Source organism: Capsicum annuum, chromosome 11 (assembly GCF_002878395.1).
Source record: "Capsicum annuum cultivar UCD-10X-F1 chromosome 11, UCD10Xv1.1, whole genome shotgun sequence".
NCBI lineage: Eukaryota > Viridiplantae > Streptophyta > Magnoliopsida > Solanales > Solanaceae > Capsicum > Capsicum annuum.
This window is the reverse complement of record NC_061121.1, coordinates 39719653-39734642: the sequence shown is the minus strand read 5'-3', so window position 1 is coordinate 39734642 and position 14990 is coordinate 39719653. Positions and strand designations below refer to the sequence as shown.

At 39.3% G+C, this 14990-nt stretch overlaps 1 protein-coding gene across 3 annotated transcripts; it reads right to left on the bottom strand.

Annotated features, from left to right (window-relative positions):
- Positions 1-590: 590 nt before the first annotated feature.
- Positions 591-13642, bottom strand: LOC107847875 (chaperone protein dnaJ 16). 3 transcript variants are annotated; one of them, XM_016692443.2, is made up of 12 exons: positions 13077-13642; positions 11510-11633; positions 11004-11086; positions 10782-10893; positions 10569-10673; positions 7703-7753; positions 1990-2079; positions 1783-1891; positions 1544-1692; positions 1404-1457; positions 1079-1302; positions 591-945 (listed from the first exon to the last, which is right to left on the bottom strand). In XM_016692443.2, the coding sequence occupies exons 1-11, from the start codon at positions 13211-13213 to the stop codon at positions 1084-1086; spliced, it is 1233 nt and encodes a 410-aa protein (XP_016547929.1). In that variant the 5' UTR covers positions 13214-13642; the 3' UTR covers positions 591-945; positions 1079-1083. The 3 variants fall into 3 exon arrangements, with proteins under 3 accessions (XP_016547929.1, XP_047254692.1, XP_016547930.1); XM_047398736.1 differs by lacking the exon at positions 13077-13642 and adding an exon at positions 12648-12964; XM_016692444.2 differs by lacking the exon at positions 7703-7753 and having other exon boundaries at positions 13077-13622.
- Positions 13643-14990: the final 1348 nt, after the last annotated feature.

Sequence of the window (14990 nt, the reverse complement as noted above, 5' to 3'; positions counted from 1 at the left end):
GATTTTTTTTGACATGGACTACAAAAAAAAGTAAGTCATTCTTTTCTAAACGGAGAGAACATTATTTTCCTCTGCGGAATTTAAACATAAGATCTCATAATTCTCAACTCACTTTATTGATCACTAAACCACATAAGGTGGTGGGGAAACCGTCGTTACATATAACAAACTGTGACAAAACTAACACAGGTAGTGATGAAACTGCTCCACCATTAACCAGAGTCCACGGTTCGAGACCTAGCTATGAAGGAAATCTTGTTAAGAGCACCACCGCAAAATGGGCTTAAGAGCACCACCGCAAAATGGGCTCAGCTCTACACGATTCAAACTTTTGAACTAAGAACTTCAATACAGATATCCATGGGTGGAAAACTAAAAATTGTGACATAAGGATGGGGGTGGCGGTGGGAAGTCTAGTTGAACATGGGGTGATAGCTCCTAGACTAGCACAAGCCTGCCAAGCAAGAAAATCCAATAAAGCTTTTGGCAAAATCTAGTTGTCTATAATATATTCTCAAGAAGTGCTCACAGACTCTCAAGAAACTAATAAAAAGATGTAAATGTTGACTTACACACACCTTAGGCATCTGTGACAAAAGAAAAACAGTAATCCTGCATCCTTCACTTTATTTAATACATTAAAACAAAAACACATTCAAGAAATACTTGTTATTGAATACTGCAATTTACAAGTGTGAGTCTTGCGGAGAGACGAACATCAAATGGTAAAAGAATAGAGGAAAGAATTTTACAACATAATTTTTCGTTTGCTTCCCGTGCCGCACCGTTCCATAAATACCAGTATCTCATTGCGATAGTGATGCCTAGCTACTTTCGGTGAAGTCCTCAGAAGAATTCTTGAAGTCCTGCAACAGGTTCGTTGCTTGGACACAAAGAAAGTGCACCTCGGCACCAACTCATTCAGCTAACACGTTTCTCTATAAACTACACGTAAAATAGAAATGTACATGTAAAGCAGACAAAAGGAAATGAGAGGATACGAGATAAAGCAGACAAAAGGAAATGAGAGGATACGAGATAAAGCATTGACCCAGAAGGCAAGCAAAAAGAAGCTCACCCTATCTAACAAGGTTTCCTTTTGTCAACCTTTAAGGGAATGTTGAACCACTTCTTCTTCTTCGTCCGGTCTCTTGAAGGCTTCTTTTCTCTTAATGGGCCATCTACACTAGCCTCCTTTAATCCACCTTTGTTCTTACTTCGAATGCTACTGCTACGTTTCATCGCGGGAAGAGTTGTATAGGAAGCATGAATTTCATTGCGGTGCTTTAGAAGTTCGTCAATCTATTAATTAGCGAAGACAAAAAGCAATGATGAATATAAAATCACTTCAAATAGGAACAAAGTTAAAGTTGCACATGAAGTACTTGAGGCATCAAACTTACAGTTTGCATTTCTTGTGCATATCTACTAGTCATCTCGGTAAATTGTGCTAAGACCTGTCAAGAGAAAAACAAGCACAGGAATCAGTATGATTGGAGAAACATACAGAACGAGATTGTCAATTAATGAATGGAGCACAGACCTCCCTATATTCTGTTTCAAATTTAGACAGTTCCACCCTTTTTGATAAAATTTGAGCTTCTATTGCTCTAAGGTTTTCTTTTTCCTCGATAAAAGGTGCTGCACATACAACTTCGATGCTGTAGCTCACACTTTTAAAAAAATTGTCACCTGCAAAAGTCGATCAGTAAACAGAGAGAGGCGGTGAGGATCATATTCCATTGAATTACATCAAGAATTCAAGTTGGATTGGAAAAATACCATAAACTGCGAAGACATGAGTGCCAGCTTTTAGCTCAGTTATCTCGCATGGTTGAAATCCATCCAGTTTCTTGAAAAATGCAGAGTCTGGATCCTTTGAGGCTGGTACCTATACAATAGCTCAAGCAGAAAAAGTAATGTGAACATATGAGCACAAACTTGAGAGAAACAACTAAAAATTGACATTACGCAAAGATGTACACCCACCAAGGTCTGGGTTTGATCCATGTGATAAACTGGAAAACCAAGAAAATACATGCCGGCAGATGTGACTTTTCCCGTTTTTGAACTATCTTCCTGCAACGAACACGCAATAAATTTACAGCAGATATTAATGAAGTAGTACTACCCAGTGTTTTGAAAAGCGAGAAGCGAAAAAAAGCGACGAGGGCTCGCGTCACAGAAGCGAGAAGCGTGAAGCGAAGCGCACGCTTTTTTCCATTAAACCGCTATTTAGTACAAAATTTAAAAATATTAAACATGCATAAATAAATAACCAAGAGCTCATTAAATAACATAATCTTTCAATACTCAAATTAAAAAGAGAATAGATAGTCATAACAAGCATTCAAGCAAACTACTAAAATACTAAAAATCAGTCTAGCGTCTTAATCAATCAACACAAATAGAGAAACCAACAATCAGAGAAAAGTTTAGAACTTCTATTCTACATCCTATTCCTCAACAAGGATATACTGATAAACAAAATTCAGATTACATACAGCAAAAAGTTTAGAACTTCTATTCTAAAAGTATATACTGATAAAAAGAATTCAAATTACATACAGCAAAAAAAAAAAGTAAAAAGAAGAAAAACAAAGCTGAAAGTCAGATTACATACAACCAACAACAACAAACCCAGTGTATTCCCACAAAGTGGGGTCTGGGGAGGGTAGAATGTACGCAGTCCATACCGCTACCTCAAAAGAAGTAGAGAGGTTGTTTCCGATAAACCCCCGACTCAAGATAGAGAATAGTAAGCAAGAGCGTAATGCACCATTAAGCATAGTGGGTGGCATAACATAAATGGAATAAGACATACTAAAAATAAAATAGAAATCAGAGCAATACGAAATAAGATAAATAAGTGCAATATGAAATAAGAGATAAGAAATATGGCATCCGGAAAGTACGACCCCCACCTATGGACACAGTCCTGGGATTACTAACCCAGCTATACATGAGCTCTTCTACTACAACCCACGCACGCGACTTAGCCTTTTACCCTTATCCACGACCTCCACACCTTCCTACCTAAGGTCATGTCCTCAGTAAGCTGTAGCTGCTCCATATCATGGCTAATCACTTCCTTCCAGTACTTCTTCGACCTACCTCTCCTCCTCCGAAAGCTATCCAACGCTCGCCTCTCACACCTACCAACTGAGGAATCCGTGCCTTTTCTCATCACATGCCCAAACCATCTCAGCCTTCCTTCTCACATCTTTTCCTCAAACGAAGCCACTCCCACCTTCTCCCGGACTATCTCATTTTGAGCTCTATCCCCTCTAGTAAGTCCTCACATCCAACGCAACATTCTCATTTCCACCACCTTCAATTTTTGAATGTAGGAGTTCTTGACTGGCCAACACTCTGCTCCATATAACATAGCTGAACGGACTACCACTTTATAGAATTTGCCTTTAAGCTTAAATGGCATTTTCTTATCACCCAACACACCCGAGGCGAGCCTCCACTTCATCCAACCTGCTCCAATACGGTTAGAGATATCCTCATCAATCTCGCCATTCCCTTGAGCCTCACCACCACATCGTCCTCCTGCCTCAAGTCGCTAAACTTGCATTCCATATACTTCGTTTTGAACCTACTCAACCTGAACCCCTTAGACTCCAGGGTTTGCCTCCAAACCTTCAATTTTTCATTCACACCCCCTCGCGTCTCGTCAATCAACACTACATCGTCCATAAACAACATACACCATGGCACCTCCCCTTGAATACGTCGCGTCAACACATCCATCACCAATGCAAACAGAAACGGGCTAAGAGTCGAACCCTGATGCAACCCTGTCTCGACTGAAAAATGTTCCGAGTCCCCTCCCGCCGTTCTCACCCGAGTCTTTCCTCCATCGTACATGTCCCGTCGACCTTCCCCTCCGCATCGTACGAATAGCTTTCCCAACCTCCTCAACCTTAAAGCGTCTACAATAACTGAAATCACGTCTCTCCTCCGAGTGTTCTAGCTCACATAACTCAATGCCTCTGTCCCCTTCCTCATTCAAAAGCCTATGGAAATACTCCTGCCATCTCTTCTTAATATGGGCATCCTCCACCAAAACTCTACCATTCCCCCTTAATGCACTTCACTTGGTCGAGGTCCCGACCCTTCCGCTCCCTAGCCTTAGCAAGCCTATACAACCTCTTTTCCCCGCCTTTCTCCTCTAACCCCGCATACAAGCTCTCAAACGCTGCTGAGTTTGCTACCGTAACTGCAAGCTTAGCCTCTTTCTTTGCTAATTTGTAGACCTCCCAATTCATCCTTTTCTCCTCTACATCTTTACTCTCAATCAACTTAACATACGCCTCCTTTTTAATCTCCACTTTCTTCTTAACATCTTTATTCCACCATCAGTCCCCCTTATGTCATCCTGCCCGACCCCTCGAAACACCCAACACTTCTCTAGCAGTCTCCGTGATGCAACTGGCAGCCTTATCCTACATGACATCCACATCTCCCCTACAATCCCCCACCCCCAAAACCATCACTCTCTTTTATCTTCAGCACACTATCTGGCGTCAAGCCACCCCACCTAATTCTAGGCCAACCCTCCTCGACCCTTCTCTTCTTGCTCCTCTTCATAAACAAGTCCATCACCAGGAGCCTATGCTGAGTCGAAAAATGCTCACTCGAAATGACTTTACAACCCTTACATAAAACTCTATCCCTCCTCCTTAGCAGCATAAAGTCAATCTGAGTCTTGACTATCGCACTTCGAAAGGTAATCAGGTGATCCTCCTTCTTCGAAAAGCTTGAATTCACCACCACCAACCCAAAAGCCCTCGCAAAATCCAACAAAGCTGGTCCTTCCTCATTCCTATCACCAAAACCAAAACCTCTATCGTCATAACCTCCCGGCACAACCCCAGTGTGCCCATTGAAGTCCCCCGCTATGACAATCCTCTCCGAACTAGGCACGCCTCTCACCACCTCGTCCAAAGCCTCCCAAAACCCCGCTTTCACCTCCTCTCTCAAGCCCACCTGCGAAGCATAAACACTACACACATGCAGCGTAAACCCCCCAATGACCAACTTGATCGTCATCAACCTATCACAGACCCTCTTTACCTCCACCACCTACGCTCTAAGATCCTCATCCACTAAGATCCCCACACCATTCCGACGCCTGTCACTCCCTGAGTACCACAGCTTATACCCATCCACATCTCTAGCTTTAGACCCTACCCATTTAGTCTTCTGAACACACGCAATATTAATCTTCCTCCTCTTAAGAATCTTCACCAGCTCTATGGACTTACCCTGAAGGGTCCCTATATTCCAAGACCCTACCCTCAACCTATCTACTCTCGTCTCTCGCCTATCTCTACCACCACTCACCGCCCCAGCCCTAACACCCGACCTAGACCCCACACCTACCCCTGACCGCCTCTCTTCACCCCACGCAAAGTCAGCCCCAACCCCGACCCCCTCGAAAATGACCCTATTCCACCATCAACCCCTACAGCCACCACTTAAGGCCAAAACCAAGCCCAAACAAAGCCCCAAGCCAATAGACAAGTAGACACGAAAAACAAAGCACCAATAGGAAAGCAGAAAAGGAAAAGGAAGGAAGCAGTAAAGAAACAGTATTCAATCACAAAAATACCCGATCCGGCCTAGCAGCTACAACACACAGATATCCACCAACAAGCTACAGCAAACCGATACAAACTATACTCACAAGAAAACAAAACAATACAAACGAACGGTAAAATAATAACTAGTAAAAGCATGTAAATATCAAAGCTTAGTTGTCACCAGGGTACTCCTGCATACTGATGGTATCGTCAATTTGCTTTCTGAGTTGTTTGCTGAAAATAGCGTCGCCGGAAAGCTGTCCCTACCCTTACCTGTCTGCCTTTCACTCAAGCACCTGCGCTTCTATCCAGAGGCAGATCTTTTCTTCGGTGGGAGTCTCTATATCCATTTCCAGATCCATAAAAAGATTCTCCAGTTGCATATAGACCGATACCTCAGGATTTTGGGGCCTGGGGATCACTTCTTTCACACAATTCTTCTGGTCATGCCTTTTCTATGTTATTATTGTTCTTCTTAGGTTTTTAAATATAGATGAACGACTTTACTTTCTTTATGTAAAGAATTCGGCCTTTCAACGGGTCGTTTTATACTTGAAATTTTTTGTGATTTTCTTTATAATAATGCGCGCGGGTTTTCTCCGGCTGTCGGCTGTTGCTGGAGCTGGAGCTTCAACTGGGCGTGACCAGTTCTGCGTTTCAGGGACCGTCACCGGAGTCGTGCCGGCGAAAACCCTAGTCTTGCCGGCTATAACAGCGGCAGATGGCCAAGAAGGGGGGAGGGAGAGAGGAAAGTCACTCTGGAGAGCTGGGGGGAGAGAGAGGGAGAGAAGGTGCTCGAGAGAGGCAAAGAATGTAGACTTACTTGTTGCCGTCACCGGCTGCTTGATCGGAGAAGAAGGACGTTTGGTGAAACGTTATTGTAACGTTAGTGAAGAGAGAGAACGTTATTGTAAGTTGTAGCCCCTTCTGTCTCTCTGAAGCATTCAATTGAAATAAATGCCTGAACTATGTAGAATTCAGTCGTTTTGTTTACCGTAGAGTGCATAAACATGTAATTCTCAGCTATCTAGAGTACATACAGCCAAAAAATAAAAAATAAAACAGAACTGGAAAACAGAGAAGAAGAAGAGAAATAGAGAAGAAGAAGAGAAAAAAAAAGAGATGAAAAAGAGTAATAGAGAAGAAGGATAAAAAAACTAGAAAACCCTAATAGGAGAAGAAGAAGAGGAGAAATAGAGAAGGATTCGCATAACTTCAGCAGTTGTTCCAGAAAAGTTGAAGCAACAGCAATGCAGTCGTATAGTCACTTAAGGGTTTTAACTAAAATAAATTAAATAAAGCAATAAAACCTTAAAAAAAGAACCTTAAATATCCACTTAGGCGAGCTTTTCTGCGATTTTTTGCTTCACGCTTCTCGCTTCTGGAACTAAAGTGAGAGCTTTTTTCTCGCCCCAACGTTTCAAGTGTAAAAAGCAACCCACTGTCGCTTCGCTTCACGCTTAAAGCGAGCGCTTCAACGCTTTTCACAACACTGGTACTACCAGGATCATAAACCAATTTCTCATCAACAATGATGAGAGGACTTTTGGCAACCGATGGCTTGTGACTAATCTGAGGGCAGATGGCCTAGTTTATACATGAGAGGGTATGAAAAACGATGCAACAAAATCGAAACAACACATACTCAGCATATGCGGTAGAAAAGTGAATTGAGAAACTTCTTTTCTTTGATTCTTTCTGTCAAGAGTAAGCCTTTGGGACCAACCGCAGAGGCGCAACCCTCGAAATCGGGGATGATGGGCCACCCCTGTACCCTTCCCCACTTAAATACTAGGCTTAATTTGCTTCCCATAGCACTTGAACCTGTGACTTAAGCCACAGTCCCTCAATCTTTGTCGGGTGAGCTTCACCCTGGGGGCATATCAGCAAATGAGAAACTTATTATTGTTGCTAGAAAAAAGATAGTGCATCATTTAGGACTACATTTCGATTTGAACTGAAAAGAGAGATCAATATCCATAAAACTATAAGAAAAAGGAGCTCATTGTGATCTGTTCAAGCCTAAACTACTAGAAATTTTAAGTGCTATCTCCTAGATTACTTGTCTGTAATAAGGAGCAAGCAAAAGAATAGAAGGAGATCGCAACCTGTAATGCAAGGCTCAGTCCACCACTTTCTTCTTGGTCAAAGTACAATAGCTGCACACACAATTCAAATGATCAGACTGTGACAAACTCAAAACGGATCAACACAACGGAAATAATTGAGATGATAGAAAAAACAAATTGATGTAACTAAATTATGTTATAATCAATGAAGGAAATCAGTATAACTCTGCTTGATGATACAGTCCAAAAGAGAATATCACAATTTGAACAGTTCAATTAACGGGTGTTCTTTATGAAAACTAAAATTCCCTTGGATCAACTTCCGGACATGGCAGAAATCAGAAATGGTGACACTATGTTATCATTATTCTTTAACATCCTGAAGAATTATCGGAGGCTTCCTCTTTCTCTGCCCCCATTTTACAACTAAAACGTTTTATGAGACATCATAGATGAGGTATCTTCCATCTACTACTGATAACACATTTTTTTGGGTAAAGTCTACTATTGATAACACATTTCTACAACAACAACAACAACAACAACAACAAACCCAGTGTATTCCCACCTAGTGGGGTCTGGGGGGGTAAGATGTACGCAGTCCATACCTCTACCTCTGAAGAAGTAGAAAGGCTGTTTCCGATAGACCCCCGGCTCAAGACACGAGATACCACACAAACACATAGTACAGCACAGCACAAGATTACATAACATAAATACGACACCCATAAGTAATATAAAACAGAGGAAAGCACACAGATTTATAATAAAACATGGAACACGGACTCCTAACAAGAAAAAACCCCCACCAAGTAATTCCCTACACTAGCGACTCAAACTAGCCCTAGTCCTCTGCCCTAATTCGCGTCCTTCAGACCTTCCTATCTAGGGTCATGTCCTCGGTGAGCTGTAACTGCTCCATGTCCCGCCTAATCACCTCACCCCAGTACTTCTTCGGCCTACCCCTACCCCGCCTAAAACCATCCAACGCTAGCCTCTCACACCTACGGACCGGGGCATCCATGCCCCTCCTCTTCACGTGTCCGAACCACCTCAATCGGGCTTCCCGCATCTTGCACTCACTGGAGTCACACCAACCTTCTCCCGGATGGTCTCATTCCGAACTCTATCCCCTCTAGTCAGCCCACACATCCAGCGCAACATCCGCATTTCTGCCACCCTCATCTTTTGGATGTGCGAGTTCTTAACTGGCCAACACTCCGCTCCATACAACATGGCCGGACGGACTACCGCCCTGTAGAATTTGCCTTTAAGCTTGGGCGGCACCTTCTTATCACACAGCACCCCCGACGCGAGCTTCCACTTCATCCATCCCGCCCCAATACGGTACGAGACATCCTCGTCAATCTCACCGTTACTCTGGATCACGGACCCGAGATACTTGAAACTCTCCCTCTTACCTACCTCCTGTGATTCCAGCTTCACTACTACCTCATTCTCCCGCCTCACGTCATTAAACTTGCATTCCACATACTTTGTCTTGCTTCTGCTCACCCTGAACCCTTTAGACTCAAGGGTTTGCCTCCACACCTCTAATTTGTCACTCACACCCCGTCGAGTCTCATCTATCAGAACTACATCATCTGCAAAAAGCATACACCACGGCACCTCCCCTTGAATACGCCGCGTCAACACATCCATCACCAATACAAACAAAAAGGGACTAAGAGTAGATCCCTGATGCAACCCTGTCCGGACAGTGAAATGCTCTGAGTCTCCTCCCGCCGTCCTCACCTTAGTTTTCGCTCCATCATACATATCCTTGATTGCTCTGATATATGCCAGCGGTACTCCACTCACCTCCAAGCATCTCCAAAGCACCTCCCTGGAGACTTTGTCGTAGGCCTTCTCCAGGTCGATAAACACCATGTGCAGGTCCTTCTTCCTCTCCCTATACTGTTCCACCAACCTCCGTACCAGGTGAATTGCCTCCGTCGTCGAGCGGCCAGGCATAAATCCAAACTGGTTTTCTGAAATAAACACTATCCGTCTCAGCCTCACCTCGACCACTCTCTCCAAGATCTTCATAGAGTGGCTCAATAACTTAATCCCCCTATAGTTATTGCAACTCTGGATGTCCCCCTTATTCTTATAGAGAGGTATCATGGTGCTCCACCTCCAAGCCTCGGGCATCTTTGCCGTCTTGAAGATTTCATTAAACAATCCAGTCAACCACCTAACACCAGCCTCTCCAACAAACTTCCAAAACTCCACCGGTATCTCATCCGGCCCCGTCGCTCTACCCCCTCGCATTCTGCGAACAGCCTGTCTAACCTCTTCTACCTTAAAACGTCTACAATAGCTAAAATCCCGACACTCCTCAGAGTGCTCCAGTTCCCCTAACACAATAGCTGATAACACATTTCTACAAGGTCCTAAAATTTTAACAAAGAGGCCTGCCACCTTAGAGCATTTCTGGGATTCCTTACGATCAACAAAAAACATAAATGTACCAATTACCAATGTCAGCATGTCAAGACATACAGACAGGAATAGAGAGAATTAAATCAGAAGAGAAAACGCATTGAGAGTTTGCATCTACCAAATGAATTATCAAGAAAACAAAAAAGAGCTTATCTAATATGGATATAGTTGAAAAGATTCAAGAAGCACACTATTAAGCCTCAAGTTAGCTAAATATAAAATATTGCTAAGTGATGCACATCAGTCTATGAGTCTGTAAATGCAACAGTAAACCAAAAAGTCCTCTATTAGCAATGTGGCAGTCTTTTAGTAGCAAAAGACTCTTCAAATTTATTTTCTAACTGACCAAATGAAATTTTTCCGATCATCAGAAGTCTGAGCCCAAGCAGCAAGCATTAGGGTGCCCAAGTATACACAATAAAGTAAACCTACACACATTTGGATTTAGATTTTGACAGACCTTAAATTTGCTCTTTTCTCGTGAATGAACACGGCAAACAAGGCCCCCTTTTGTTTCCTTTTCTGTTATGGCAACAGAGTAGAAGTGAGCAGATTGCTTTTCTACCTGTTAAGAAGAAGATAAGAAATTCTGCAGTAACTACATTATAACAAGAATGAATGAGATAAGATTTAGATTGTGAATGAATGAGATAAGATTTAGATTGCCTGATACCTTCCTACACAAAGGTTGCCCAAGTGGAAGTGGTTGAATGGGTACTGAACCATTTAACGCTTCCTCTAGAACAGTTGCAGAGACTGTGGTTTTTATTGGTACACCAAGCTTACTGCCCATAATGAAATAGCCAAAAATTTATCTCATGCAGCATAGATTTCATGACCAGAAGTCTGAATTCAACAAAAAAGACCATAAGGATTACATGCAACATGGACTGACCTGAAAAGAGCAGCAAACATAGTATTCACGGTTCCTAAACTTGAAAGATCAAGCTCCAATTCTTGGCTTTCTGACTCAACAGCCTGTTTGAATAATACTTAGATTAGGCATATCACCAACATTCTCATTTTTTCTAGAAGGGAGAATGCACAGGAGAAAGTCTTAATTCTTAATCTAAAGATAGAGATCTAAGATAAAGAGCACTACAAATTTCTAACAAAAACTCGATTATCAACCAGAAAGCATCATATGCTTTGCAAAAGTATAACTAAAATTAACTTTATTTTTGGCAACCAAGATTGTATTAATCACCAAGAGTCAACATTACAAAGCTATAGCTAGTTAAACTCACTAGCTATCTCAAAAAAACAAAAAACAAAAAACAAAAAACAAAAAAAAGGAAACACTGTTAGAACTAAGTTGGACAAAGTTATCACAAAGACATGGAACTCACTAACTAAATTAACTTCTTTCCATACATACTACATTTCCAGAAAAAAACCAACCTCAAAGCCAGCTGAGTCATATTGACGCCTTTTATCTGGATCAGATAAAATGTTATACGAAAAAGTGACCTCCTTGAACATGTCCGCTGCTTTAGGGTCATTTGCATTCTTGTCAGGATGATACCTACAATATGCGAAAGTGCCAACAAAAAACAATATAACCTCCATCAGACAAGATGCAAAATACTTGCATCCTAAAATACCAAAGGAGTTAGTATCACAAGCTATGATAGAACTACTTCTCATAAGAGAGCAATATTTTTAAAATTGGTTGCTAATCATATTACAAACATTGCTGCAACAATTATCAGACATACAGAACCACCTTTGCGATTGTTGTCATGGAAATATTTTAATACTTCAATATATCAACAGTCAACTCAAAGGTAACTTTCAGAAAATACCATATACTGAAGCTCTGACGAGTGACGAGAAGCAACAAAAGATCAAGGTAAGGAAGACAAGAAGTTATGAGTTGTAATTTATTTCCTGTAGATTCAATATCGAACTTATTCTCAAGTATAATTGAAAAGATAACATTTTCAAAAGAACTGACTTTCTAAAAGATTAAACTCTTCCAGAATCCTGCACAAAGAAGTAAGAACCACTTCTCCTTTGCTTCCAAATCACATAACCACAAAAATAATTCCGTGAAGTTATTTTTTTCTCTGTTAAATTAAAGAAATCAAGAACATTGAGGAAATTTAGTTCTCCCAATTTAGTTACTTTAGAGGTAGGTTGCAGACCAAAAACTCAGAATCCCACTCAAATCCCATAAACAGTTCGAATTTTCAAATGAATAGAAAAAAATGCACAGGGGAAACAACGAAAAAAAAAAGAGGTAAAAGCTCTCATCTGACAACAATAACACACTCTGTAGGAAGCAAGCTAACACCCCTTTCTTCAAACGTTTCCTTATTTTTCTTTTTCTAGAAAAAGAATCCTTGGAAATAACAGAAATTCAATATTGATGTATCAAAACACTTGCTATAAGAATTATTGCTAACATTTATATGCAGAACAACCACTCCCAAGCTAAGTTATTTTCATTATCACAGAGATAATAACAACAATACAATGCAACAACATACTCTGTGTAAATTCACAAGTGGGGTTTGGGGAGGGAGAGTATGCAGACCTTACCCCTACCTCGTAGAGATACAGAGGCTATTTCGATAGACCCTCAGCTTAAATAAAGCATTGCCAAACAGTTTGAGAAAGGGGATACAGATAAGCAAGCAATAACAACAACAAAACAATACATATCACAAAATCTAAATCTTTTGCAACTTCTCTTCCACTTCTTAGACACCCAAAAAGAGAACAACAATAACAACATACCCAGTGAAATCAAATAAATTCACTAAAACAAACAAAAAATTGAACAAAATTCAAGAAAACACCTACAATGCCAAAATCAAATAAATTCAGTAAACACAAAAAAAAAAAAAAAAAAAAAAAAAAAAAAAAAATGGGATTTCAAGAAAACACCTCTACACTACCAAAATCAAATAAATCCACTGGAAAAAAACAAAAAGAATCATACAATGGCCAAAAAACAACATACTTCAAAGCTAATTTTCTGTAAGAACTTTTGATTTCTTGATCTGTAGAATTCCTTGAAACACCTAAAACCTCATAAGGGTCTCTCCTTAAACACTTTTCTCCTTCACCCTTTTCTGATTTTGACTTATGCCCTGGCATTTTTCTTCCTTGAACACTTCAAAGGTCACAACTTTTTTTAAAAAGTTTTTTTCAAAAAAAAAATCAAGAAAATACTAATACTATTGCTATTTCATAAAAATTGAAACTTTGACACGAAAAAAATTCAAAGAAAATACTAATACTAATATTATTACAATTTGAAACTTTGACATGAAAAAATTCAAGAAAATACTAATACCAAAGATTGAATTTTTGACCTGAAAAAAATGTAAATGTTAATTTTCTCATACCCAAAATCAAAATAAAAATCAAGAATTTTGTTGGAAATTTTTTGGGGTATTTGGAAACCCTAAAATTGGAAAACTCTCAGGTTTTCCAAGCTGGAAGGAGCTGTGTGTGTGTAAGGAGAGAAGACTTTTGTTTTTGTTGTTTAGAGCAATAAAATTTTCAAAATTTCAAAGATTGTATAGTTTATTTGCTATTATACGCAGAGGGTATATTGCGCCGCTGTATGAGTTTGTGTTTGGGCACGTGCGATTAACGGAGTTAGTAATTTGGGCTTCGAGCAAATTTTTTGTGTGAAAGATAGGTAAAATTAAGCACAAATCATATAACTATATAATGTAAGAGTCAATATTATAAAAACTATCACTACTTTTTAATTTATAAGATATATCAAAAATTAAAAAAATAATTAAACTAGCATGATTTAAGAAGATAATTTAATGATTGATATTTTATCTTATAAATTCTCCTACTTTATTATTTAACTAAGTTTTAAAAAAAAAAAATAGTAAATAAGATAACCAAACAACACATTTATTTGATATTTTTTTTATGTTTTTAAATTTAATTTATTTAATTCAATGAAAATTAGTTTTTAATACTTCTAAGAAAAAACATCATTAATGATAGTAAATTCTCCAATTGATTCAAATTACATCTTATATAAATTTCATACACCATAAATTTATTAATATACTATAAAATTATTAATACACTTATTTCTATATCGATCAAACATCATAAAATATATCAATTTTTATACATTTTAGACACCATAAAATTATCGATACACCAATTTCTACATATTTCAGACATTATAAAATTATTATTATTGATACACCTATTTCTAAAGAGTTCAACACTATAAAATTATTGATACACCCATTTCTAAGACGCCTTACAATAATTTGATGATATATCAATCTTTATACAATTCAGACACCATAAAATTATTAATATATCAATTTCTAACTATTTCAAAAATCATTAAATTATTGATACACCAATTTTTATACAATTCAGACACCATAAAGTTGTTGATACACCAATTTCTATACAATTCAGACACCATAAAGCTGGTGATACACCAATTTTTATACAATTCATACACCAATTTCTATACAATTCATACACCATGATATACTCTTTCACACCAATTTTTATACAATTCAGACACCATAAAGCTATTGATACACCAATTTCTATACAATTCATACACCAAATTTTTATACAATTCATACACTATGATATACTCATGGGACAATAAGATGACGTTGTTGATCTTATGACATGAAGTTCTAAAAACATATGCCAATTAAATAAATTTCTATACATGAAGTTGTCGCCTCCGATAACGATCGAGTGCTTGGATGTTAATTTACCCGGTTCGATGAATCGAGCCAGGTACAATTTTGTACTCATCTGGGTTGGAAGGGACTATGATTAGGTATTCTGTGGGGATGATTTGGTCGGTGTCGATGACATAGAAAAGGCATGGAATATGGTGATGATTGGTGGCTTTCGGTGCGAC

Coding starts and splice junctions, on each gene's coding strand:
- LOC107847875 (XM_016692443.2), bottom strand. CDS start 13,213: ATGCCAGGGCATAAGTCAAAATCAGAAAAGGGTGAAGGAGAAAAGTGT. Junction 11,634..13,076: donor TACAGAAAATTAGCTTTGAA/GTATGTTGTTTT, acceptor CGCATATTGTAG/GTATCATCCTGACAAGAATG. Junction 1,458..1,543: donor TTGAAACAGAATATAGGGAG/GTCTGTGCTCCA, acceptor TTCTCTTGACAG/GTCTTAGCACAATTTACCGA.